Here is a 27,823-nt window from a genome sequence, read left to right as displayed (position 1 = left end):
GGGAAAGAAAAAAACTGTGCCGGAGGCAACGTGCAAAGGCAGACCCGGGGACGGGCCCGCGCGCGAGCGCTCCGCACCCACAAAGGCGCGGGCCGGCCGCCCCCCGCCCTGCCGCCCCCCGCGGCGGCCGCGGAAGTGACGCAGCGCGCCCCGCCCCCGCCGCAGAGCCGCTGTGCTGCCGCGGCGGGCGGACTGCAGGAGGCGGCCCAGGCCCCGGCCGGCGAAGATGGCGGACGGCGTGGACCACATAGACATTTACGCGGATGTGGGCGAAGAGTTCAACCAGGTAGGTGCGGCCCGGGGCCCCCGGCGCGGCGCGGGCGGCGGCGCGGCCTGGACGCGGAGCGGGGCCGGCGGGGCCGCGAGCCGGCGGCTGCAGACCGTGCGCCCTCGCCGCGCTGGGCCGCGCCGCCGCCCGCCCGGCGCCCAGCCGCCCGGCCCCGTCGCCGGCGCCGCTTCGCGGGCCCGGAGCGCGGACGCGGCCCGGTGCAGCCGCCCGCCCTCGGCCCTCCGCCCTCCGTCGGCGGCGGCGGGCGCTTCCCGCCGCGCTAGGCCCCGGCCGGGCCGCGTGTGCGCCGCCCCCTCCCCCGCCGCCGGGGCCCGGGCGGAGGAGCCCGCGGGCGCGCCCGCCCCGGCCCGGGCTCCGATTGCTCCCGCCGCTCCATTTTGTCTCCCGGGCCGCGCACGGCCGCCTCATGGAAGGCCGCGTTCACAGCCCTTTGTATCCCGCGCGCCAGTCTCCCGGGCTGCTGCTCGCTTTGCGACAGGTTTCGGCGTGGCGTCCTCCCCTCTCCCTCCTCCTCCTCCGCCTCCCCCCGGCTCCCCGGGGAAGGCGGCTTAGGGGTGAGCCCGGCTGCAACAAGTCCTTTGACTTTTGGACCCTTGGATCGTCTTTAAAAGTCGGTGCGCTGGCCGGCCTCATTGATCCACGGCTCGCGGTGCCTCTGAGGCCCGGTCGTTCTTGGCCTTTGTGATGGAAAAAAAAAAAAAAAGAAAAAACAGTGAAGATAAATGGCTTGGGCCCAAAGAAAGACTTGGAAGCGCGGTGGTTGCTCGGAACAAAAAGATAGTAGCTCCCCAGCAGATCAAAAGGATTATAATGAAGAAAGGACGTCCACCCTGAATTCTCAAGGTGTCGTGTAAAAAAAAAAAAAAAAAAAAAACAAGGAGCCTGTAGATGTGACCCTGTTTCGGAAAGCAGAGTGCCCCCCCCCCCTGGCCTCCGCGCTCTGCTTTATGTTTTGGAAGGCTGGAGAAAGTGAGAATGCAAGCCCCCCCCTCCCCCAGTTGCCTAGAACGAGCTGCGGAGCTGTGATGTCTGCTGATCAGCATCCTTTCAAAAGATCTTGTTATTGGGGTAGTGACGTTTAAGCGTTACACCTGCTTTTTACATCTTTACTGCATTTTATGGAGTAGCAGGCTTTTAAAAATCAAATTGTGCTTAGCTACGGTGCACCTAAAAGCGTTTTAAGAAAAGTTTCCAGGTCCGGACCCCTTCCGTTAAATCTAATTGTGACTAGGGGCTGAGGATTTTTTAAAATTTGGAAACCCGGAAATCTTTATTGTTCTATCTTAGAAATGACGTTGTGACTTTGATCTAAATATTAAAAAATAAATGTCCAGTAAGCTTTAAATATTTACTACTCCATTAAAAACTGGAAAAGTTTAAATGTAACCGATTGTAATGAAACGTTTAGTTTAAAATCTGGTTTTTTTTTAATTATGCTTATATTTTGAATACTTAATGCCTGGATGTGTCAGTTACAAATTAGAAAATTTCCTTGAATGCTGTTCACATTCTAATGCTTTTGAGGTCAGTAGACAAAGACCTCTAGGAAATTTCTTTTCCTTTCATTTGTCAAGTGAGCGTAGCAGCACATCCAAATGACCGCCATCACTACAAGTAAAGGAATACTTAATTGTGTGGAATTATCTTCATTAGCTTTTCTTATAAGAGAATACATGCTTCGCCTTTCTACACACAATAAAGAAAATTGGGATACGGTTTTAGAAGCTAAGCATTCTAAAGTAGTACTTCAAGATATTGTAGGCTTTTTTACATTCTTCGATTGCGAAGGACACCTTCCTTATCCTGATTGTTGAATGGAGGTCCACTGTCTTATCCTTGTGCAGTAACTTGAGCTAAACAGGAGGTAAGAAGAGATTAAAATTATGTGGGCCCGTTGAGGAACTGTCTTGTTGTTTTTAATGTAACTTCACTGATTTGTACCTACTGCATATGTCTAATACCTAGTCGTATAATTCTATCAGCAAAATATATGTTTGACTAGATCAGTGGGGAGATTAAATTGAGGCATTGTTTTTGTTATTCTATGATCAGCCTCTGGATTCTGCTTACTCTTAGTTCCTGAAGAAAAAATGGCCACAAGAGGATTATTGGTCATTTTCAAGGTTTTTAAATTTTTAAAAAAATCTTACTATCATTGAAATCTTTTTTGAACTTTATAGTTAGAACAGCCACAAAATTATTTTTGCACTCTTTTTAACTGACATTATTTCTCCAAGCTGCTATAGTAAACTGGAACTTAGTTGAATGAAATGTTTTAAATACTATTAGCCAGTCTTTACTTGTTTAGGCTTCTAAGCTGCTGTAGCTATTCTCCAGTGTGAGCTGCAGTTTTAATTGCATTTGTGTATTTTGAAATTCTTTGTAGTCGTGTATTTTTAATTTCCTACTATTTTAAAGGGTTGTACTTTGATGAAGCTTTTTACATTTTTGTAAAGCACAGTATTAACTTATTTTCAAAATGTGTGAGATACTAATCAGTCTTAGAAGAAATTTAGTTTGGGGATGGGCTGAGCAAAAGTGAAACTAGTTAAATTCTTTTCTTAAATGAATTTAAGAATGGAGAATGAAGGAGAAAGCATTAGGGACTGACTTCATGGTTGAGGGTTTTGGGGTGTCATCAAATTGAGAGTAGTTGCTTTAATGAAAGGAGAATTTGAATTACTCACCCTCTGCATTTACTTGAATTTGGAGTTGAGCATAATGAAGTTCTGTTTTATACTCTTGTATGTATCATTTAACTTTGCATTGGGATTTGTATTCAAGAATAGTAGTTGCAGTAGTAGTTTCAGGCTTGCTAATTTAGTCAAGGCTCAATAATTTCAAATACTCGGTTGTTCAAAATAATGATTCTTGAGTACCTATTAGTAACAACAAAGATGACAGCATTCAGATAGTCTCTGCCCCTGTAGTATGTGGTGGTGGAAGTGAGAGAAATAATTACATAATTAAAGCACAGACAAGTCCTATATTGTAGATAACACTCTTATGTCTGTCTTTATCTGAGAAGTTTTCAGTCATGGAGCAGTATCAAGAAATAAACTATAGACTTTCAGGAAAACTTTACATGGGTTGTATATTTCCTATCTAGGATCTGAACACTTCTGTTTTTGTTTTTTTGAAGTTGTTCTCATTTTGAGATATTTGCATTATCTATTACCAGTTGAGCATCCTTAATCTGAAATTAGAAATGCCCCAAAATTCAAAACTTTTTTTAGCATTTTGTTGGTGCTCAGAAAGTTTTGAAATTTTGGATTAGGGATGTTCAACTTTATGCTGCTTTGTAGAAGTGTGTATTTTACTAGTTTGAGAGTCAGAAGATCTAAATGTAAACTTCAGTTTCTAATCTTAGGCTGTGGTTCACTGCTAAAAGTACCGATTTAGTCATCTGACCACCCAACTAGAATAGAGGTTTGTAGATGTGACGGGAAATTTTTTATTTAGGAGTTAAAGACCTAAAGGAAACCTTTTTTTCCCCCTTTCTTTTCTTCTTTCTTTATGGTACTGAGGATGGAACCCAGGGGCATTTTACTTTTGAGCTATACCCTCGGCCCTGTTATTTATTTATTTATTTATTTATTCTGGTGCTTGGGGATGGAACTCAAGGCTTATTAGCACCTTTGGGCTACACTCCCAGACCTATTTTCTATTTTATTTGGAAACAGGGTCTCATTAAGTAGTTGAGGCTGGCTTCGAACCTATGCAATCCTCCTGTCTCAGCCTCCCAAATACTGGGATTGCAAGTGTGTGCCACCACACCAGGCTATTTTTTATTTTTGAAACGGGGTCTCACTAAGTTGCAGAGAGCCTCACTAAGTAGCTGAGGCTGGCTGAGAACTGCGATCCTCTGGTCTCTGCCTCCCAAATGCTGGAATTACAAGTGTGCGCCACCATGCCCAGTTTAAAGATAAATTTGTAAGCACCAGGATGAGGTAGAAAGAGATTGATTCAGAAATATGGATAGAAATGTTTGGAGAGAACTCTACACTTCTCTTTTATTATTTATGAATATAGTTAATTTAACTGCCTATAAATTGTGTACTTTGGTTATGTGGCATACTTTTAGTATCAAGTTGGCTTTCTTAACCATTAGTTGAACTTTTTATAGGGCTTACAAACTAATTTTTGCATCTTCTGAGAACATAATTGGAAAATGTGTTTTCTAAATAAATACAGCTAGCCCTATGTATTCACAGGTTCTGCATCCGTGGATCCAACCATTCTTAGAGCTTAAATATTTGGGGGAGATAATTCCTGTTCATACTGAATAAGTACAGACTTTTTTCTTGCCATTCTTTTATAAATAATATAGAATAGCAACTATTGACATTGTATTAGGTATTATAAGTAATCTAGAGAGGATTTAAAACATACAACAAGAGAATATGCATTGTATATATACAAATATTACACCATTTTATGTTAGGGACTTGAGCATCTACAGGTTTTGGTATTCTAAAGTGGGTTTCTGGGGAAAGGCTTGTATGCTGGAAACAATCCTCTGTGATACTGAAGGATGAATGAATTAGGTTATCTTCTTCTGGGTTTTGGTTTGTTTGTTTGTGGTGCTGGGGATGGAACCCCAGGGGTATAGCACCTCCGAGCTACACCCCAGTCCTATTTTTTAGTCTTTTTTTTTTTTATCTGTTTGTTTATTTTTGGTACTGGGGGTGTAACCCAAGTGCATTCTGGCTTGGAGCTACACTCAGCTCTATTTTTTATTCCTTATTTTGAAACAGGGTCTCACTGAGTTGCAGAGGGCCTCACTAAGTAGCTGGGGCTTGCAGCAAACTGTCATCCTCCTGTCTCGGCCTCCCAAATGCTGGAATTACAAGTGTGTGCCACCACACCCGGTAGTCTTTTTATTTTTTGAAACAGGGTCTCACTGAGTTGCAAAGGGTCTCCCTAAGTAGCTGAGGCTGGGTAATCCTCTGGTCTCTGCCCGAATGCTGGGATTATAGGCATGTGCCACTATAGCTTCTACTGGGATTTGTGTGTGTGTGTGTGTGTGGTGTGTGTGTGTGTGTGTGTGTGTGTGTGCGCGCTAGCGTTTCTGTGATATACAGTACATTTTGTAAATGCAAATGTAACCCCTCCCCCACAGTTCTGAAAATGGGAATGACTACTGTGTGTGTGTATAAAATTTATTTTGGCAGAACTGGGGATTGAACCCAAGGCATTCTACCTCCAAGCTATACCCTCAGCCCTATTTTTTATTCTTTATTTTGAAACAGGATCTCACTAAGTAGCTGAGGCTGCCTGCGAACCTGTGATCCTCCAGTCTCCCAAGTACTAGTGCTGGGATTACAAGTGTGCACCACCACACCGGGCTCCTCCTCCTTTTTTTAATAGAAGGGCCTTGAAACCTGTGGCCCTTACTTTGTGTTACTGGGAGTATCCTATAGCCATAAATAACTCCTTGGGAGGGAGGTAGATGGTACTAATGAAAAAAAGAGAAGTATTGCCTTAAGGGAATTGGTAGGATATCCGTCATTTTTCTGTCCATCTTGCCAACAGCTATCTTGCTTTTAGAATGATTGTAGTGATTTAAAATATAGGAAATAAAATAATTGACCTTTTAAATAAACTATATGTGCTGTTGTTTACTGGAAGTTATATATAATTTAAAGTTTTATTGATGATTAGCTAGCTCCTATAAAAAGTAGATAAGATTGGACAACTTTTGGTATAAAAGTAGATGATGTTGAAATTTTCTTGTTTTGAATGCCTAAAAAATTAAGGTAATTAAAAAGACCATAGTAGCATTTTACACTGTTAATATTTCTCCTTGATAAAGTAAACTTTTAGTTCAGTAGGTTTTCAGCACTTTCTATGTGTGTGTATGTGTGTAACCGTAATAGATATTTTTACATAATTAGAATATGCATATTTTCTCATTTGATAAAAGTGGGAACAAAGTTGCATGAGTTCCACATTTTTTAATGTGAGAGATAGGTATGGTGTAATGAAGCTGAAAAGAAGATTACTTCTACTATGGAAAAATTGCTTGGAATTGCATTTTTAATAATGGTGACAAATATATATTCGGATTCATTAGTACTTTTTCATCAAGTACGAATGTATACCATTGGGGTTAAGAGTATAGGCTGCGGCCTTGAAACAGGGTGAAGCTAAGTATTCCATATGGAGATCAAATCCCAGGACCACAGTCTCAATTAGCATCATACTTCAACCAGTTGGAAGCAGTCCAACTACCAGACAAAATGGCTAATCCTAAATATTGGTAGAATCATATCAGTATGGGAAATTGGTTGATGCTACCATAGGAACGCATGGATATGCAAAAATAGTAAGTTATTATAATGGACCAGGTTAGTGTAGCAGCAATAAATGCTTGTAAACTATTGTCTACTTGTGTAAACATTTTTATAGACTTAGAACTAATGAAAACATTGTATAATGTCTTAACCTTATTGTGCAAGTGAAAGTATAAATTTAAATACTTTTAGTCTTGTTATTAATAACCCTTGCATTCTTTTTTACTCTCCCTCAGACCATATATTGTGATTAGTCTCTGCTGAGGAGGATGGAAACACAACTCCCTTTGAATAATAATAATAATTCTACTTGATGTACAGAACCGGATTGCAAGAGAATTTAAAGTGCCCACCACCCCTTGTGGGAAGCTTTTTAGTTTCTTAAGTATATGGAGCCACTGCTGCAGCCACACCACCTGAAGCTTCAGCTGCATTCACTGAAACTTCATAACAAAACTTACCCTCCTTTTTTCTAGTTTTTACTGTCACGGCAATTTGAGTATGTTACAAAACTTCATCTCCTAGAGATTATTTTGGTATCACCATAAAAACAAAATAAAATTAATGACATTATTCATTGACTTGTGGTCTTAGTTTCTGCCCATTGCATGGCTTTGTTCTCTGGCTTAACCTTAATATCTTGGACCCCTAATTAACTCTTAAGAATGGCATTTACCTTTCAGGGTTTGGGGTTTTTTTGTTTTTGTTTTTTTTCCTTTTGCTTTTTTTTTTTTTTTTCTTTTAAGGAAATATTCTGGCTCTCTTTTGAATAACAAAACAACAACAGTGCCCCTTGGGGCCCAGGAGAGTATCTTACTGATTTGTTTGCTATCATATAACAAATGTTTCCTCTGAGTCATTATCCATGTAATAGTTCCTAAAACTATATGTGCTACTTATATGACAATTCCTTAATAAATTATAAACATGGGAGAGTATTTGAATTATGTCTGAACTCTTAGTTGTCTTGTAAAATTTGCCTCATAAGAATAAAATAGTTCACACTGACTAAAGTTTTTATGCTTGGAAAGGGAGGAAGTCAAGGTGGAGCTTTTCCTCTGCTGTAGTATTGGTGGAACTCCTGGGCCAGTAATGTTGCCAAAGGCAATTTAATGATGTTGCATGTTTTGCTAATGCTTATGCAGCATTTGTGTGTGTGTGTGTTTATTTACAAATTGAATCCACTCTTCTGTTTTCATCTGTTCACATATCTTTTTTTTTTTATTCTTCCTTGCTTATCATTTAGGCATGCGATACCCACTAGCATCACTTTAATTCTGCAGGTGACATTGGCAAAGTTCTACTCGATTCTTATTTTTATCACTTTTCTCTTGCTAATTTACTTGACTAGCTAAAAAAGTAGGTAAGCATTAGCTCTTTGTTGGTTGAGAATAATAAAATTATTGCGAGATGGAAAGTTTGATAGTTCTGCCACTATTTCGTTTATTGTTTCTTTCCTCAGATCATTTGTTATGACATCTTAAATCATTTACATACCTACATTTCTACTTTCCTATGGCTCAGCTTACTGTTCTATTTCTAAAACTAGTGGCTTTTCCCAAGTTGGGAAGCAGTATCTGAATACTACAGAAAGTAAGAGTTATGTATTGGGGGGTCAAAAGTTAAGGCTTTGTAGTGGCTCTGCTTTTTGTTACAATCTTCTCTCATATTTTTAAAAAAAAATTGTCTACTTTTATTCATGTATTATTAAGATTATTATATTTACAAGGAAAGTTTTGGTTTTGACCATTGTTCAAAAATACATTGTTGCATAAAGCAAGAAATATTTGTTCTAAAATCTGTTTTGTTTTTTTCTATTTTCAGTCAGATTTTTGAAGTTAAAAGTCAGAAGTATTTGTATTCAATTCTGTTTACATGCATTCTGACCATTGTATAATGTATAGCATTTCTATGTCTCAGGAAGCGGAGTATGGTGGGCATGATCAGATAGATTTGTATGATGATGTCATCTCTCCATCTGCAAATAATGGAGATGCCCCAGAAGATCGGGATTACATGGATACTCTCCCACCAACTGTTGGTGATGATGTGGGAAAAGGAGCAGCACCGAACGTTGTCTATACATACACTGGAAAGAGGATTGCATTATATATTGGAAATCTAACATGGGTAAGTAAAGTTAACATGAACTAAATTATTGGTGGTTGGTTTTGAACTGTTTCCAGGAGGTAAGGTTTTTGCCTAGATTTGAAGTTAATGTTTTTCTGTGTTGGCTTATACAGTAAGAAGGGCAGAAACAAGTGTCTTTAAAAAGTCATTAATTCCAGCCAGGCATGGTGGTACCTGTTTGTAATCCCAGGATTAGGGCGGTGGAAGATCACGATTCTAGGACAGCTTCAGCTACTTAGTGAAGCCATTTGCAACTCAGATCCTGTTTCAAAATAAAAAATAAAAAATGGGGCTGGGGGGCATGGCTCCGAGGTAGAATACCCCTGGGTCCCATTCCCAGTACCGCCAAAAAAAGTCATTAATTTCAATTCTTTTTTTTTTTTTTTTTTTTTTTTTTTTTGGTGGTACTAGCATTCCTGGAAGCCCTTCTACCTCCGGGCTACACTCCTAGACCTATTTTTACATTTTTATTTGGAAACGGTCTCCTAAGCCAGCGCGCGCAGCTGGCTTCGAACCTGCGCGATCCTCCTGTCTCTGCCTCCCAAGCACGGGGATTACAAGCGTGCGCCACCACTCCCGGTTCAATTCTAATTTTTTAATTCGTGTCTTTGATTACACTTTTTACATTAGTACTCCTATTGTACTTTAGATAGTCCAATTTTACTAAGAAAACTTCACATAGGGTCTCAATGCAGGATTTAGAAGTATAGTAAGAGACACAGTACTACTGGCTTTAAAATAAGTTTGATTTTTGCTGTTTTGCATTTATGTGTATGGTACTGGGGATTGAACCAAAAGGCATTCTGCCTCCAAGCTATACCCCTAGCCTACCAAAACCCTCCCCCTTTTTTTCTTTTGTTTTGAAACAGTCTTGCTAGGTTGCTGAGTCTTCTTAAACCTACTCTCTGCCTGTCTCAGCCTCTCAAGTACTGGGATTAATAGGCATGCACCACCATGCCCAGTTGATTTCTGTTCTTAAATTTGAAACCTGTTTTATAAAACACTGCTATATACTTTATATTTTAATTGGGGGTTTTTGTAGTATGAGGGATGGAACCCAGGGGCATTCTACCTCTGAGCTACACCCCCAACCCTGTTTTGTTTTGTTTTTTTTTTTTTTTTTTCTCTCTCTATTTTGAAACAGAGTCTCGGGCCTAAGTAGCAGCTGAGGCTTTCCTCGAACCGCAGTCCTTCTGTCTCAGCTTCCCAAATGCTGGGATTGTATTGTTCTTGAGACTATAATTGGTGGAAAGCTTCATTAGTTACATGTCTATTTCTATTTCAGCTATAACATATACTTGAAAACTTAAAAATTGTTTTTGTAATGGTGATTGAACCCAGGGGAGTTCTTCCTCCAAGCTGCTATTTTATTTTTTATTTTGAAACAAGGTCTCAGCTAAGGTGCTGAGGCTGTCCTTGAACCTATGATACTCCTGTCTCAGCTTCATAAACACTGGAATTACAGGCATGCACCACCACGCTCAGCCTTAAAAATTACATACCTTAAAAATGATTTAACAACCCAATCTGTCAATCTGAGCAGGCTTGACACTGTTAGAAACAATAGCACTGTACTTATGACAGTGTAGTTACTAAAGTAAGAATTTGAATCCTAAAGCTGGGCATGGTGGCTCATTCTTAAAATCCCAGTACTTGAGAGGCAGAGACCAGAGGATCACAGGTTCTCAGCCAGCCTTAGCTATTTAGTGAAACCCTGTTTCAAAATAATGAATAAAAAATTGGGCTGAGGTGGAGCTCAGAGGTAGAATGCCCCAGGTTAAATACCCAGTACCATACCAAAAAAAAAAGAATTTGAATCTTAGCTCCACTCTCTAATATTTTGCAACTTTAGGCAAGCTGTTTACTTTCTCTATTGCATCATATGGGATTTTAATGGGATTTATAATAACTAGAGAGTTGTAGGAGCAAGACATGGTGGCACATGCTTGTAATCCCAGCATTTGGAAGGCTGAGACAGGAGGATCGCACAGGTTCGAAGCCAGCCTCAGCTACTTAGTGAGGCTCCCAGCAACTCAGTGAGACCCTGTTTCCAAATAAATTATAAAATAGGGCTGGGAATGTACCCCTGAGGTAGAAAGCCCCTGGGTTCCGCTCCCTAGTACCACAAAAAAATAGGGCTGGGGATGTAGCTCAGAAGTAGAATGCCCCTGTGGGTACTCAGTTCATGCCAGTTTTTTTCTTTTCGCTTTATATTCAAACATAAAGATGAAGTTTGTTTTACAAAATACTTTAAAGGGAAGTTTTATTGAGTATTTAGTGTCATAGTTTAAGGCTAGAAGGAACCAAAAACTCTGAAGAATGAAAACCTATCTTATTTTTGAGGGCAATATATATACCTTTGAGGGTTTTTCTGTGTGTGGGGGGGGGGTACTAGGGATAGAACCCAGGGTCATTGCACCTCCAAGCTAAATCCCCAGCCCTATATTTTTGAAACAGTCTCGCTGAGTTGCATATGGTCTCGTCAAGTAGCTGAGGCTGTCTGTGAACTGTGATCCTCTGGTTTCAGCCTCCTGAATACTGGGATTACAAGTATGTACCACCACACTTGACTTAGTTTTCAAATTTTTTATCAGGGTAAAAAATTAAGTTCCAAGATGCTTTTGTGCTATTTAAAAATTAAAGGCTAAGCCAGGCGTGGTGGCACACATGCATAATCCCAGTACTTGGGAGGCTGAGACAGGAGGATCATGCAGGTTTGAAGCCACCCTGAGCTACTTAGTAAGGCTCTCAGCAACTTAGTGAGACCCTGTTTCCAAACAAATTATAAAATAGGTCTGGGAATGCAGCCCGGAGGTAGAAGGCCCCTGGGTTCTATCCCCAGTGCCACCAAAAAAAAAAAAAAAAAAAAATTAAAAAAAAATATAAGGTTGGGCTTGGTGGTTGCATGCTTGTAATCCCAGCATTCAGGAGGCAGAGCCTGGAGGATTGTGGTTGGAGGACGGCCTCAGCTCCTTAGCGAGGCCCTTCGCAACCCAGTGAGACCCTGTTTTAAAAAATAGGGCTGAGGTGTAGTTCTGAGGTAGAATGCCCCTGGGTTCCATTCCCAGTATCACAAAAAAAAAGTAAAATAAAAATAATAAAGATTAAAGGCTGACTGGTAGAAATTATACTTAGATTGATATTTGAACATTAATTTCTTCTTACCCTGTGTTTACCTTTAAAAACTAACTCAAGCCATGCATGGTGGCGCAAGCTTGTAACCCCCACGCTTGGGAAGCTGAGACAGGAGGATTGCACAGGTTTGAAGCCAGCCTCAGCTACTTAGTGAGGCTCTCAGCAACTTAGTGAGACCCTGTTTCCAAATAAAATATAAAATAGGTCTGGGGCTATAGCCTGGAGGTAGAAAGCCTCTGGGTTCCACACCCAGTACCACAAAAAAATAAAATTAAAAAAAAACCAAACCTAATTCAATCAATAAAAATCCTAGATGTGTTTTTTTGTTGTTTGGTTGGTTTTTTGTTTGTTTGTTTGGTTTGGTTTTTTTGCGGGTCCGGAACCCAGGGGCATTTGACCTCCAAGCTACACCCCCTGCCCTACTTTTTATTCTTTATTTTGAAACCAGGTCTCACTAAGTAGCTGAGGCAGTCCGCGAACAGCGATTCTCCAGTCTCAGCCTCCTGAATGCTGGGATAACAAGTGTGCGCCGCCATACCCGGCTCCTAGATATGTTTTAGTGGTTAATAAGGACTAAATGTCTTGCAGTGGACAACAGATGAAGATTTAACTGAAGCAGTTCATTCTTTGGGAGTAAATGATATTTTGGAGATAAAATTTTTTGAGAATCGGGCAAACGGCCAATCAAAAGGGTAAGAATTTTGCTTTCCTTTTTTCTAATATAACTTAAGTAGCTTTTGTTTGCAGTGTATGCTTTTCTTAAGGTTAATACTAACTACCCACCTTTTGGAACCATGATTACTTTACAAGGAGGGTCTAGGGTAGATTGTATTTCACATACCTTGTTATTTAGTACGCTAAAACCAGTAGAGTTGGAGGTATGGCCAGCCCAAACCTATTTTCAGATTTTCCTGGGCTTTCATCTATGGTTGTAATGACTATTAAAATGAAATTTACAGCCACGCATGGTGGCTCACACTTATAATCCCAATACATGGGAGGCTGAGACAGAAGGATTACAAGTTTAAGTATAGCCTCATACTTAAGTAGTAAGACTAATCAACCTAGTGAGACCCTGTTTTCAAATAAAAATAGGTCTGGGGACATAACTCAGAGGTAGGATGTCCCTGGGCTCAATCCCTAGTACCACACGCCCACACACAAAAAAAGACAATTTATGAAACAGTACTCTCCCTGTGATTAAGAGATGGGGGAAGATGGGCAACAGGAGAATAACATGAATAATCTTGATGTTTTGCTTTATGTTCTTAATTACTAAACAATACAAATGAAATAGTATTATTATGGGAATATTATATGATTACATTTTAGTGGATATACTTTCATTTTTCCCCTAAAATAATAGTTATATTAAGGATTTACATGTGTTATAACATGTTTGATACAAGAAGTAGAACAAATATTTTACACATCTTACCTGTCTTATTTTTTGTTATTTTGGTTTTTTATACTTTTGTCTATGATAAATGTTACAGTAGACTTTTATATAAAACGGCCGGGCGAGTTGGCGCACGCTTGTACTCCCCGTACTTGGGAGGTGGAGACAGGAGGATTGCGCAGGATTGAAGCCAGCCGTGCTGGCTTGAAACACCCTGTTTCCAAATTTTAAAAAGTATAAAAATAGGCCTGGGAATGTAGCCCGGAGGTAGAAGGGTTTCCAGGAACCCCAGTACCACCAAAAAAAAAATTTACTAGATGGAGAATGATAAGCACTCTGCTGATTTTATATTGTTTAGTTCTCAGAAAAGGTTGTACCAGTTTATACTAAATAATGTTTTCATAATTTACACATTCTGACCACTTCTTGCCATCTGTTCCAAGCTCCCATCATCTCTTTCTTGAACTTCTGCAATAGATTCCAACTTGGTGTCCCTCCTCTTACCCTAATCTCCGATGGTCAGTACTCCACATTCGTAGAAGTTTTAAATTTTCAAAATGACATCAGTAAAACCTAGGCATGGCGCAGAACACACCTATAATCTCAGTTCTTGGGAGGCTGAGATAGGAGGATCACTGGTGGCTGGCTTCAGCAACTTAGTGAGGCCTTTCATGACTTAGTAAAAAAGAGAATAAACTAGGGCTGGGGGTGTAGCTGGGGGGGTGGGGGTAGAATGCCCCTGGGGTCCATTCCCTGTATCACAAAACAAAATGACATCAATATTTGTCTACTTAGAATCTTGAGGTGGTTTCCTGTCTTGCGCCCTCATTAGCTTGGTCTCTAGAGTGCTCTGTGATCTGTTTTCCTACCACTTCTTTGACTCTACCATGTAATTCTTTGTTGCTTCTAATATTTTCCCCAAAAATAGCCACATGGCTCACTCTTTCACTTCAGTCAGGACTCAAAATGATGAGTTCTCTTTCTTGATCATACTGTGTAAAATACCAACTTTCTAAACCTGTGTCTGTTTCATCTTTTTATTTTTCTCTTGTAATGCATTTTACTTTATTGTTTTAGTCTCTTCCCACTAGATTGTAAACTTCATGGGAGCAGGGATTTTGTTATGCTCACTGTTGTATCTCCAGCCCCAAATTAGTACATGACATATAGGAGAGGGTGCTTGTGAATTTTTATTTTGTTTTGTTTGCAGTACTAAGAATTGAACCCTGGGGCATTCTGTCTATGAGCTACACACCCACTTTTATTTCACTTCCTTTTTTTTTTAAACAACCTCACTAAATTGTAGAGAGCTTTGCTAAGTTGTGGCCACAAAACTTGCAGTACTCCTGTCTCAGCTTCCTAATTATTGAGATTAGAGGTATGCACCACCATTCCTGCCTGGAAGGAATATTGTTAAGTGGATTTTTTTTTTCCTGGTGCTAGGGCTTTGTGCATACCAAGCTCATGCTCCACCACTGAGCCATCCCAAATTAAATTGTTTGAAAATACTGACCCAGGACAATCCCGGCTCAAGCAACAGGGCTATTTAAGGACTATATTGAACATTAACAAGAAAAAGGTTTGGGTCCTAAAAGCCTCTTTCTCACCAATAACCTAGAATATCCTATAATTGTACACATTGGAATTCCATTTTTTGAATATGTTTTTTATATTGAGGTATAATTCATATACCATAAAATTACCTCTTTAAAGTGTACAGTTTAAGGTGGGCATGGTGATTCAATGCCTGAAATCATAGTGCTTGGGAATCTGGGACAGGAGGATCACAGGTTTGAGACTAGCCTCAGCCACTTAAACCTTCGTTCAAAGTAGAAAATAAAAATGGCTGGAGATACACCTCAGAGGTAGAATGCCCCTGGGTTTAATCCCCAATACCAAAAATAATTTTTTTTTAATTTATTTTTGCAGTACTGGAGACTGAACCCAAGGGCATTCTACCTCTGAGCCATAATCCCAGATCTATTTTTTATTCTTTTTTTGAAACAGGGCCTAAGTATCTCAGGCTGGCTGTGAACCTGTCATCCTCTGGTCTCAGCCTCCCAAGTCCCAGGATTGCAGGTGTATGCTACCACACTGCCCCCCCAAAAAAAAATTTTTTTTTTTTAAGTGAAAGACAAGTTGAACAGCCATTGCTACTGATCTTACAATAGCTCATAGCCCCCCCCAAAGAAACCCAGTGCCTATTGGCAGATCCCCTCATCACACTTTTTCTCTGCTGACAACCACTAATGAACTTTCTATCTCTGGATTTTTGAAATCAAATAGTATGTGGTTTTGTGTCTGATTTCTTTGATTTAGCATAATCTTTTCAAGATTTGTCATAATACAGTAAGTATCAACATTTTTTTATAGCTACATAAAAATCCCATTACCTGGTTATAGCACTTTTTAAAAAGAATTCTCCATTAGCTGATAAACAATTTGGCTTGTTTCCAACTTTGGGCTTTTAAGGAAAATATTTTCAGTTCTGTTGGGTATATGTCTTGGAATAGAATTACTGGGTAATGTGGTAACTGCTTAACATTTTGAGGAGCTGCAAAATTGTTAGCCAAAGTTGCTGCACCACTGCAAGAGGATTCTAGTTTCTTCATATTCTCACCAACACAAATTGTCTTTTTTATAATAGCCATACTACTAAATGTGAAATAGTGTCTTACTGTAGGCTTGGTTTGCTTTTGGTTTTAAACAGGCTCTTCCTAAATTGTTGAGGCTGACCTCCAACCTGTGATCTTCTTGTCTTAGCCTCTCAAGTAATGGGATTATAGTCATTTAATACCATGTGTAGCTCCCACTGTAGTTTTATTTGTTTATTTTGGGTAGTACTGGGATTAAACCCTACTTTTGAGCTGCACACACCCCCCCCAGTCTGTTTTTTCATTCCTTATTTTGAAACAGGGTCTTACTAAGTTGTGGTGAGGGTCCTTGTTAAGTAGCTGAAAACTGGCCACAAACCTGTGATCATCCTGTCTCAGCCTCCCAAGTACTGGGATTATTAACATGTGCCACCACACCTAGCCTTATTGTGGTTTTGATTTTTATTTCCCTGGTGGTTGATGGTGTTGGGCTTTTTTTTTTTTCTTTTTCTGAGCATCTTTATGGCAATAAAAGTAAAAACAACTCAAATGCCCATGAACTTATATAGATGGAGTTTTATAAATATAATATGAAATGTTACTCAGTCACAAAGTATAGTGGCATATATTACAGCATGAGTGGACCTTGAAATATGCCAAGTGAAAACCTGATTGTATGGTAATACATGTTGTATAATTATGTTTGTGTGAAATCCTGGAATGGACAAATTATGAGAGATAAAAAATGGAATTGTGATGTCTAGGATTGACGTATGGGGAAAATGGTATAAGATTTGAGAAGTAATGGAGTTTCTTTTGGAGGTTGATGAAAATGTTTTAAATTTGACTGTTGATGGTTGTAAAACTTTTGGTTTACTAAAAACCACTGAATTGAATTTTTTAATTTTTTTAATTTTTTTTTATTTTTGAGGATGGGACCCAGAGACATTCTACCTCCGAACTACACACCCAGCCCTATTTAAGTGCCTCCCTAAGTAGTTGAGGCTGTCCGTGAACCTTGATCCTCGAGTCTTAGCCTCCCAAATGCTGGGGTTACAAGCGTGCGCCACCATGCCAAGCTGTATATTTTAAATGTGTGAATTGTGTAAAAAATGGACATGAAAATGTGAACTCATGTATAGCTTTAAAAAATAATCTCAGGCTGGGTGTGGTGGCCTATGCCTGTAATCCCAGTACTTTGGAAGTTGAGATGGGAGGACATAGTTTTGAGGCCAGCAGCAACAATTAAGAGATACTCTCAGCAATTTAATGAGACCTGGTTCCAAACAAAAAAATAAGAGGCCGAGAGTGTAGCTTCATGTAGAATGCCCCTTGGTTCAATTCTAGTACCACAAAATAGAAAAGAAATGAATGGTTCTCAAGATTTTTGTTTTTGTTTGCCAGGGGAGATAAAAGAGATTGAGGGCATTTTTTAATAGCAATAACATTTATCCGTGCTCACTTTCCTCCTCCACCACCCCTTTAATCACTTTAGATTTGCCCTTGTTGGTGTTGGATCTGAGGCATCTTCAAAAAAGTTAATGGATCTGTTGCCCAAAAGAGAACTTCATGGTCAGAATCCTGTTGTAACTCCATGTAATAAACAGTTCCTGAGTCAATTTGAAATGCAGTCCAGGAAAAGTAAGCAATTTCTTAGAGGCATTTTTTAAAAGATATGTATTTTGACCAGTGCTGCTAGCTTTTGTATATCATGCTAAGGGAGTTGTCTTAATGTTTAGTTCTTGGAGACTTCTTTTTTAAGAACGTCCATGCGTGTATTGCTTTAATCACTGGTTATGACTGTGAACCCATGTAACTAGAAACCTGCTCCCGTTCCATCTTTCTCAAGATATCCCAGACCCAATACTGTACAACAGTGTGCGAATTCTGTAGTGCTGCCATACTTGCCCTTGCATTCTCATATTAGTGAAAGGAAGAAATTACGTTATAATCCTTAAGTTGAAGAAAAGCTACATGGATATGTGTTGTGATGGGGGTGAGACCACTAATAACCAGAAAATATTCATTGATTTTATTTGGTACCAAGACCTTTCACCATTTGGTAAAGGAATATAGAAGAAATTTGTCATTACACACCTAAGAATGTTAACATTTAAAGAGATAAGATGGATAATAATTTAATGAGCAGAAATTCAATTGGTTGTTTCTCTTTGATCTGTGCTGCTGAAATTAATATTCCTGTTGAAGAATTTTGGTCTTGGCTGCTAAAGAGTATACTGGTATTTTGAAAGTAACTCATATTTACTCAGTGGAAATACATTTAAACTTGGATTTTTCAAGACTTCTAAAGAACTTAAGTAAATGAATGTCTTTCTAACAAGCAGTTTGTACAGGCCTAAAGCATCTGCAAATTAATATGGTATAAATGGAATTTTGAAATAGAATTATTTGTAATCACAGTGGATACATTTCAAAGAACTGTTTTAATAAGTGCTACTTATGAGTATTTGGATGTTTGCAGCTACACAATCAGGACAAATGTCTGGGGAAGGTAAAGCTGGTCCTCCAGGAGGCAGTTCACGAGCAGCATTTCCACAAGGTGGTAGAGGACGGGGCCGTTTTCCAGGGGCTGTTCCCGGTGGGGACAGATTTCCTGGGCCAGCAGGACCAGGAGGGCCACCCCCACCTTTTCCAGGTAAAACTTTTCTTAAATCATCATGGATAAAACATGTCTACCTAATACCTCTTTTCCTTTTCTCTCTTTTTCAAGTAATGCATTATTAATGTGACTTACTCTCCTTGTTATGCTATTTTTGGAATCCAGGAAATTTGATCAAGCATCTTGTTAAAGGAACTCGGCCTTTGTTCCTGGAAACTAGGATTCCATGGCATATGGGGCACAGCATAGAGGAAATACCCATTTTTGGCCTAAAAGGTCTTTATTTTTCTCCAAACTTGCTTGACTTATATATAGAATATTTACATCCGTCTTATTTTCTTACCTCTTAAAAATCCTTTCAAGACCATTTTTCCTTATTTCACTTTCTAGCTTGGCATCAGAGTAGAATATAAGGTGGGTGATTTCACTGTAAGAAGTGTGTGTACACTGAAAGATGGAAAATATCTCTAAGCATTGTAATGTTTTTAAAGTTTGTTCCAGTAATTTTTCTTAAGCATAAATTAAGTTAGTTAAATATGTAAGAATATACTTTACCTTTGTAGTTGTTAGTGTAGCATTTACCATAATGGGTTTTATTTAAAGAGAAAGAAATTTGGTCTATAAGTTATGCTTAAGTATAATCTTGGCATGCACAGGTTAAAATATCTGTATTATTAAAGTGTTTTTCTCTCTTTCCTTTATTCTGTAGCTGGACAGACTCCACCACGTCCACCCTTAGGTCCTCCTGGCCCACCTGGCCCGCCAGGTCCTCCACCTCCTGGTCAGGTTCTGCCTCCTCCTCTAGCTGGGCCTCCTAATCGAGGAGACCGCCCTCCACCACCAGTTCTATTTCCTGGACAACCTTTTGGGCAACCTCCATTGGGTCCACTTCCTCCTGGACCTCCACCTCCAGTTCCAGGCTATGGCCCCCCTCCAGGCCCACCACCTCCACAGCAGGGACCACCTCCACCTCCAGGGCCCTTTCCACCTCGCCCACCTGGTCCACTTGGGCCACCCCTTACACTTGCTCCTCCTCCGCATCTTCCGGGACCACCTCCAGGTGCCCCACCGCCAGCACCACATGTGAATCCGGCTTTCTTTCCTCCGCCAACTAATAGCGGCATGCCTACATCAGATAGCCGAGGTCCACCACCAACAGACCCATATGGCCGGCCTCCTCCATATGATAGGGGAGACTATGGCCCCCCTGGGAGGTAAGTTAGTATGTAGCAATAATAGTATTTGATCAGTAAAAGATAAGAAAGAACAGGCCGGGCGTGGTGGGGCACGCTTGTAATCCCCGTGCTTGGAAGGCTGAGACAGGAGGATCGTGCAGGTTTGAAGCCAGCCTCAGCTGGCTTAAGAGACCTTGTTTCCAAATAAAATATAAAATAGGTCTGGGAGTGTAGCCTGGATGTAGAAGGCCCCTGGGTTCCATCCCCAGTACCACCACCAAAAAAAAAAAAAAAAGATAAGAACAGTGGCTCTGTGAACAATCTGTTATATTGTAGAAAACGTTAACAAATCAGTTCTGCTCCTCCAGAAAGATTTCTAAGTTCCTGCTTCATTGCAGCTGAGACACACTGGTATAAGAGAAATTTGCTTAAACTTGTAACAACTCTGTGCCTGGTACATGTTAAAAACTGCTAGTATGAATTGATTTATAATTATGATTAAGAAAATTTGTTGACCATCAGTTAAAGGTTTTTTTTTTATATATAGGGAAATGGATACTGCAAGAACACCATTGAGTGAAGCTGAGTTTGAAGAAATCATGAATAGAAATAGGGCAATCTCAAGCAGTGCTATTTCAAGAGCTGTGTCTGATGCCAGTGCTGGTTTGTATATTTCTTCTAGTCTTAATATTTTTTATTTGTTATTAACAATGACAGAAAAATTGAGTGCATTCTTGACGATAGGTCACCTACATGTAATCTTTTTATATTCCTAAATCATCATTTTAAAAGTATTGAAGGAAGCTGTGTCACAGTATAGTGGAAAGACCCTCAGATTTCTTAGTAAGGCTTAGAGGGTTTTTTAATTTTATTTACTTATTGTGTATGTGTGTGTGGTACTGGGAGTGGAACCCAGAGGCTTTTCTACCTCCAGGCTATACTCCCAGACATATTTTATACTTTATTTGGAAACAGGATCTCACTAGTTTACTGAGAGCCTCACTAAGTAGCTGAGGCTGTGCAATTCTCCTGTCTTAGCCCCCCAAGCGCTTGGCCTTTAAGGCTTAGATTTAAATACTACTGTTGACCCTTTAAAGGCTCAGGGGCCAGAAGGCCACTTATTTATTCTCATCTTTGTAAAATAATAACTTGTTTGACACAGCTGCGATGACAAATTGTGTTAGTTTCATGATATGAAGGCCTTTTGCAGATGTTGAAACACTTAAAGACATTATCTTTTGTGGTCATTTTTAAACACACTGTTTTTTAAAATGCTTTATTACCCTATTTCCAAGTGATTTTGATAGTATTTTGAAAACAAAATTTACTTAACATCAAAAATAACCCTTTTCCTTCCCCCTACAGGTGACTATGGGAGTGCTATTGAGACATTGGTAACTGCAATTTCTTTAATTAAACAATCCAAAGTATCTGCTGATGATCGTTGCAAAGTTCTTATTAGCTCTTTGCAAGATTGCCTACATGGAATTGAATCCAAGTCATACGGTTCTGGATCAAGGTAAAACTTTCCTGTCTCATGTCTTTTTTAAATTGCTACTTAACAAAAGGAGAAAATACTGTATTTGAGAATTTAAAATAGGACTTTGAGTTTACTTAATAGCCAGAATGACTTTTTAAACTCTAAATCGTGGTATTTGGCTTCTACTTCCTTAAAATAAAATTATAAGCATCAGCCAGCAGCGGTGGTACACTCTTGTAATCCCAGCATTTGGGAGGCTGAGACAGGAAGATTGTGTCTTGTGGCCAGCCTCAGCTACTTAGTGAGGCCCTTGCAACTCAGTGAGACCCTGTTTCAAAATAAAAAATAAAAAATAGAGCTGGGGGTGTAGTTCAGAGGTAGAATGCCCCTGGTTCATTCCTCGGTACCCAAAAAAAAAAAAAAAAAAATTATATCTAGGGCACTATATGGCGCCTGCTTACTGTCAGAATAAGACTATAAACATTGAGGCACTGGATTGATTATTCTGTCTTTTCAGACTCATCTTGTACTTCTCCCCTTATTCACTATTCTCTAGCCAAATTGGTCTCCCTTCTTTTGGGAACCCTTTTTCCTGTCTCTTCATATACTTGGCTTCCATACCCTTCATGTTTCATTGTGATTTTTTTATGGAAGGTTTTGTTTTCTAGTTTTTTGTTTTTGTTTTGTATGATTAGTCTTGTCATATCATTCTATTTCTTTCATAATATTATAACCTTTTCTTAATTGCTATTAATGTCCATTTCTTCTCACTAGCACATATTGAATGAAGACAACTACTATATTTCTCATGTCTAAACATTGCCAGTTACAAGAATATAATTTCTTGAATGAAGAAGGTATGAAAAAGTGAATGATCCCTTCTTTGATTGATTGAACCCAGAGGCACTCTACCTCAGAGCTACGATTCCTGGACCTTTCTCTTTTGAAACAGGGAATTGAGCCGGGCGTTGTGATGCACGCTTGTAATCCCAAGCTTTTTTTTTTTTTTTTTTTAGATACTGGGGATGGAACCCAGGGCATTCTACCTCTGAGCTATACCCTCAGCTCTATTTTTTATTCTTTATTTTGAAACAGGGTGTCATTGAATTGCAAAGGCCCTCACTAAGTAGCTGAGGCTTATCTGCGAACCGTGATCCTCCCAAATGCTGGAATTATGAGCGTGCGCCACCATGCCCAGCATCTTTAGAGTATTTTGCCTTAAACTAATAGATAATTCTTATTTCCTTACTATGAACTTGAAAGTTCTTAGAAGTTTTTTAGGCTTTAAATTCTGTTGTTTTGTTTTTTGCTTTTAAAGCAAACCTGGAGGTGGTGGTCCACACCTGTAATCTCAGTACCTGGGAGGTTGAGACAGAAGGATCTCAAGTTAATGGCCAGTCCCAGCAACTTCGTGCCTTGTCTTAAAAAAATAAAATAGGGGATATAGCTCAGATGCAGGATGTCCTGAGTTCTGTCCCCAGTATCCAAAAAAAAAAAAAAACAGCTCATGAAAACATTTCTGCTTACTAAATACAGTTGTGAATACAGTAACAATCCTTTCTACTGGTCATAATTACTAGGTTTTTCTTCTGCCTTCCCTCCCTCCCTCTAAACACATACACACACATAAAAGGGTTTTAGTGGAGCATAGTACTTCTGATGGATCTTGTTGTAGTTAGCTAGAAATGTAAAGCTGATGTTTATATACAGTGGTTTCTTGATGTCTTTGGGGGATGTGTCTCAGGACCTCCAAGAATACCAAAATCTGTAGATGCTCAGGACCCTTTGTAAAATTACATATTTGCATATAACCTATATACATTCTCCCCTGTGCATTATTTTTTTCTCCCTCTCACTGCTCATTTCTATATATTTTAAATAATCTCTAAATTACTTTTTTTTTTTTTTTTTTTTTTTTTGTGGTACTAGGGGTGGAACCCAGGGCCTTTTCTACCTCTGGGCTATCCTCCCAGACCTATTTTATACTTTATTTGGAAACAGGGTCTCACTGAGTTGCAGAGGACCTCATTAAGTAGCTGAGGCTGGCTTTGAACCTGTGCGATCCTCCTGTCTCAGCTTCCCAAGCACTGGGATTACAAGCGTGTGCCACCACACCCGGCTCTCTATATTACTTAAAATCCCTATAATGCAAATGCTTTGTTAATAGTTGTTAATACTGTATTAAGGAATAATGATAAGGAAAAACTATACATTTGTACAGCTGCAACTTTTGTCCCCAAATATTTTCAGTTCTTGGTATGCTAAATCTTTGGATACAGAACTTGTTTGTTTGTTTGTTTGTTTGTTTATGGGATTGGGGGTTCTACCTCTGAGATAAACCACAGCCTGATTTTATAACTTATTTGGAAACAGGGTTCTCACTAAGTTGATGTTAATAGTAGATTATGTGTGTATGTTGAATGATTGTGTGAATTTTATACTGTAACAAAACTATATTCAGGATGTTCTTTAGCTTAAAACACAAGTGCTTTGAAATTTTCTTTACCTGTTTGTTAATTCAGTAACCACTCTGTTTTAATGTACTAATTTTAAGTAGATTTGTTTATATCCCCATAATGTGTCTTATTTATAGTTTTTGGTGAATACTTAATAAAATTTTTGGCTCCTGCATATTGATGGGTTGGTAAATTATTATTGACAGGTGAGTATAGTTAAGTCAGAGAATTTTAGCCAGACGTGGTGGCATACCCTTATAAACCCAGTATTTGGGAGGCTGAGACAGAAGGATTATAGGTTTGCTGCCAACCTCGGCAACTTAGTGAGGCTCTCCACAGCTTAGACCTGTTTCAGAATAAAATAGGGCTAGGAGTGTAACTTGGAGGTAGAATGACCCTGTGTTCCATCTCTAGTAATCTCCCCTCCCCAAAAATGATCCTCTTAGAGGTGTGTGTGTGGGGGGGGGGTATGTTGGGGATTGAAATCAGAGGCATTCTACCTCTATTTTTTTATTTTAAACAAGTTCTCACTAGGTTGATGAGAGTTTTACTGTTTTCTGAAGGTGTTCTCCAACCTGCAACCCTCCTATCTCAGTCTCCCAAGTACTGGGCTTACAAGCATGCATCTGGCCTTCTTAAGATTTCTTAAACAATATGCAGTAGTCCTCCACTTTTTCACAAGGACTTCATTCTAAGACCTCAGTTGATTCCTGAATCCCCAAGTTGTATCCAACTGTAATGTCTTTTTCATCTTAACTAAGCACATTACCACATACTGTAGTTGTAACTTCTGCATTTTAAGGTGTGATGGGCAGGATATACTGACAAAGGTATATAATTCACATCCTTGGGCAGGATAGAGCAAGTCAATATGATAATTCACACTATTAAGAGATGTGTAATCTGAAATTTTTTCATTTAATATTTTCATACTATGGTTGACCATGGGTAACTGAAACCATGGAAAGTAAAACCACGCCTAAAGGTGGGGACAACTCTGCTATCTTTTTAAGCTATCCAATTATGGAGAGCACTAATCCAGTAATTTCTTTTAGAAGACGTGAACGATCGAGAGAGAGAGATCATAGTAGATCACGAGAAAAGAGTCGGCGCCATAAATCCCGTAGTAGAGATCGCCATGATGATTATTACAGAGAGAGAAGCAGAGAACGAGAGAGACACCGGGATCGGGACCGAGACCGGGACAGAGAACGTGACCGGGAGCGAGAGTATCGTCATCGTTAGAAGGTAGGTATTCTTTGTTCCTGTTATATTTAGTGTGTGTGTTATTAACAGTAATTATAACTCCAAGGCTGTTGTTTATACAGTATAGACCTACATTTTAAATGGTCCAAGTACTTGTTCTGAATTTAATCTTCTGGAAACATCTGAGACAAATAACAGGTAAGTGATCACAGGTAAAAATTTTGACTTTTTATCCTTGAGTATTGTATTATTGAATTAATCACCTTTAGATTTCAGATTGCTAATGGTCTTAAACCCAGAAAAATAATCAAGAGGACTCATTGTGTACTTCTAAAAATCTAAAAGTTTGGATTTTGTAATCACATACATAGTTTGCATGTGATTTAAAGTATTTAAAACATAAAATACAGGAAGTTATTTCAGGTATAAATATTATGGGCTTGGATTTTTTAAAATAAGGTTTTCTTTTTTGAACTAACTTTATTTGTCCCTAAAGTTTCTAAAGAAAATCTAACACTATAATAGTTTATAATACAAAAGGATGTTTTCTGAGACCTTTTTTTAAAGCACTTTTTTTTTTTTAGAAAAGATGCTGTTTTCCTGGAATCAGTTTTTGTTTTAAAAGAAATTATCCTTCTAATTTGCAAGAAGATATTAAAGTTACTCAAAATGGGTTCAGGTTACATATCCAAAATTTTTAAATTGTTTTAAGCCATACATCCCAGGTTAGAATAAATTTAAAATATTATTTGATGTTTCATTCATAAACCATAATCATTGTCTTTTTTTCTGTATTTTGAAACTATTTCTTGTGGACATTTTTCATAAAGTGGGAAGAGTTGTCTGTTCTTCATTTTCACATGTGATTTTATTTTTATATTTGTGAACAGCATTTATTCATGTGAAGGGGGCACTATAAGGCTTGTGCGTGTGACACAAAGGTTATTCTGTAAATGAAAAATTTTTTAAAATATGTTGGTGGCATACCTAAATTAAATTAGTCTCAAAACAAACCCCTTATAAATCCTCTTTATGCAATTATTTTCAGTAATCATGGGAAACTTAATACAGAGTCAGTCATGGTAATTGTTAGTATTTAAATTGTATTGGGCAAAATCAAATGCTTTATCAAATGTATGTAATTCTGTGACACAATAGCAGTTTTTCTTTAACCATAATATTTTAATATTATTGTAGAAAATAAACATGTAATTCTTATTTTATGGAATACAAATAGGCTATTATGCTGTTTGCGATTTTGAGGGCTTTTTAGAGTGAGAAGACCCTTTGATATTTTACCTTCCATTTTGAATATGCAACTTGAATACCAAAACTTTATTTTTTATATAGTTCTGTATTGTATTGCAAAATTTAATATAAATAATTGAGACATTCCTTTAACATGAAACAAAACATCTTTCACTTTTAAAAAAACTTAATGGAATTGGTATTGTTTTGGGGTATGAAAATTAAATGCTGTATCATGTAAATCTAAACTCTAAACTTTAAAGATGTAGCTTCCTTTCCCCCAGTTGAATATATTCTCATCCATTCTTATGAAAATTTCTTAATGTCTGGCAGTTGATTAAGGTGGATTGTTGCCAGGTAATTACTTGAAATGTTTATCTTACACTATCCACTACATAGAAAGGTATAGGTTCTACAAGTTATATATAATTTTTAGACCTTGTAAGTCATCAAGTTTTCTTGTTATTCAAGGCATGTTAATAAAACTTGAATACATTTTTAGTTGTCTACAATATTTGATGTGCCCATCAAGGAGCCTCTAAACTACTTTATACCCCAAGTTATAATTAATGACAATTTTCTTACTGGTTTTAGTAAAACTAGCTTAGTCAACCAAGAAATTCCTTCTGAAAAGTTCATTGTTAATTTTACATACTTTGAATTTACATTTCAGTGAGTGCACCTAAATAGAGCATGGCTTGAGGTTCATTACATTCAGATACTAACTATGAATTCCTAACGTGCAAACTATTGTTAACAATCACTGATGTACCAAACAAAAATTCCCTCGTTTTGTTTGTACTTTTACTAGAATAAGCTGTAACACTGTTAATGTGCCTTCATTAAGCGAAGCTTCACATAAACCTTTCCAGGGCAAAAAATTCTGTTATTCTGGGTTATTGTACCTTTGCTATACCAAACAGTATTTATGATGGTAGTAGACATGAGTAAAGGGGTGGGGACTGGGATTAAATATATCCAAGTGAATAACATTTTTTAAAACAAAGAATATTAGCAAATTTTATTACAATCATAAGGTCTGTTGTTGACCTCTTTAGAAGTTTTAAAATATGAGTCCTTTTGAGCTTTCATGTAAATCTTAAATGGAATAAATGGAATGAAAGTGACTTGAAAGCTAAGTGAATGTCAGTAGTAAATCTGTATACAAATAAATAATAATGTAATCTATTATTCAAGTGATGGTGAATGACTAAAAGGGCAAGTTCTTAATCTAACTGGAAACTTAATGATGTTGGCAAGTGTTAATGTCTGTCCCATCTTAATTTTTTTGTGTGTGTTTGAACTGTTGGGTAATGTTAATTGCATTCTCATTTTTAAAAATGTATTAGTTTTTCTAAAAGCATTCAATATCTAAGTTCAAATAGACAATATATCAACAAAAAATATCAGTATTGTAAATTTCAGTGTGTAAATTGTGGTTCTAATCTGTAACTTTTGCTTCTATTCTCAGACCACTCTGAGCAAAATAAATGATTTTAAATTGTATATTTTCAGAAATAATTTACTTTCAGTTACTTTCTCTTAGGTTGCATTCCTCACATTGTTTGAAATAGCCCTACTCATAAGTTTCTGTTGATTTATTTCTTGTGTACTGAAGAATAATGAAAGCAAATCATTTTTCTAAAATACTTTTATTGAGGTTTTCCCTCTCCCTATTTTATGAGGTTTTACATACTCTCAAGTCATTATCCATTTCTTTGATAAAAAAAAATTTAAGTGTTGTATATTAGGTCTGGATTAAGTAACTTTGCTTTGGCAATGTCATTACTTCTGC

The 27,823-nt window shown here is 38.4% G+C and overlaps 1 protein-coding gene across 3 annotated transcripts; it reads left to right on the top strand.

Annotated features, from left to right (window-relative positions):
- Window positions 1–226: 226 nt before the first annotated feature.
- Window positions 227–24,819, top strand: CPSF6 (cleavage and polyadenylation specific factor 6; the record flags this gene model as incomplete). Of its 3 annotated transcripts, XM_080706164.1 has the most annotated exons (10): window positions 227–286; window positions 8,506–8,715; window positions 12,439–12,542; window positions 17,339–17,484; window positions 18,326–18,499; window positions 18,629–18,739; window positions 19,173–19,677; window positions 20,186–20,301; window positions 21,004–21,157; window positions 24,633–24,819. In XM_080706164.1, 10 exons carry the CDS (start codon window positions 227–229, stop codon window positions 24,817–24,819), a joined length of 1,767 nt encoding a protein of 588 aa, XP_080562290.1. The 3 variants fall into 3 exon arrangements, with proteins under 3 accessions (XP_080562290.1, XP_080562292.1, XP_080562291.1); XM_080706166.1 differs by lacking the exon at window positions 18,629–18,739; XM_080706165.1 differs by lacking the exon at window positions 18,629–18,739 and having other exon boundaries at window positions 24,630–24,819.
- Window positions 24,820–27,823: the final 3,004 nt, after the last annotated feature.

Source organism: Muscardinus avellanarius, assembly GCF_963383645.1.
Source record: "Muscardinus avellanarius genome assembly, chromosome: 11".
Taxonomy (NCBI): Eukaryota; Metazoa; Chordata; class Mammalia; order Rodentia; family Gliridae; genus Muscardinus; species Muscardinus avellanarius.
Note: the sequence above shows the minus strand (reverse complement) of the source record. Positions and strands in the feature narration are given on the sequence as shown.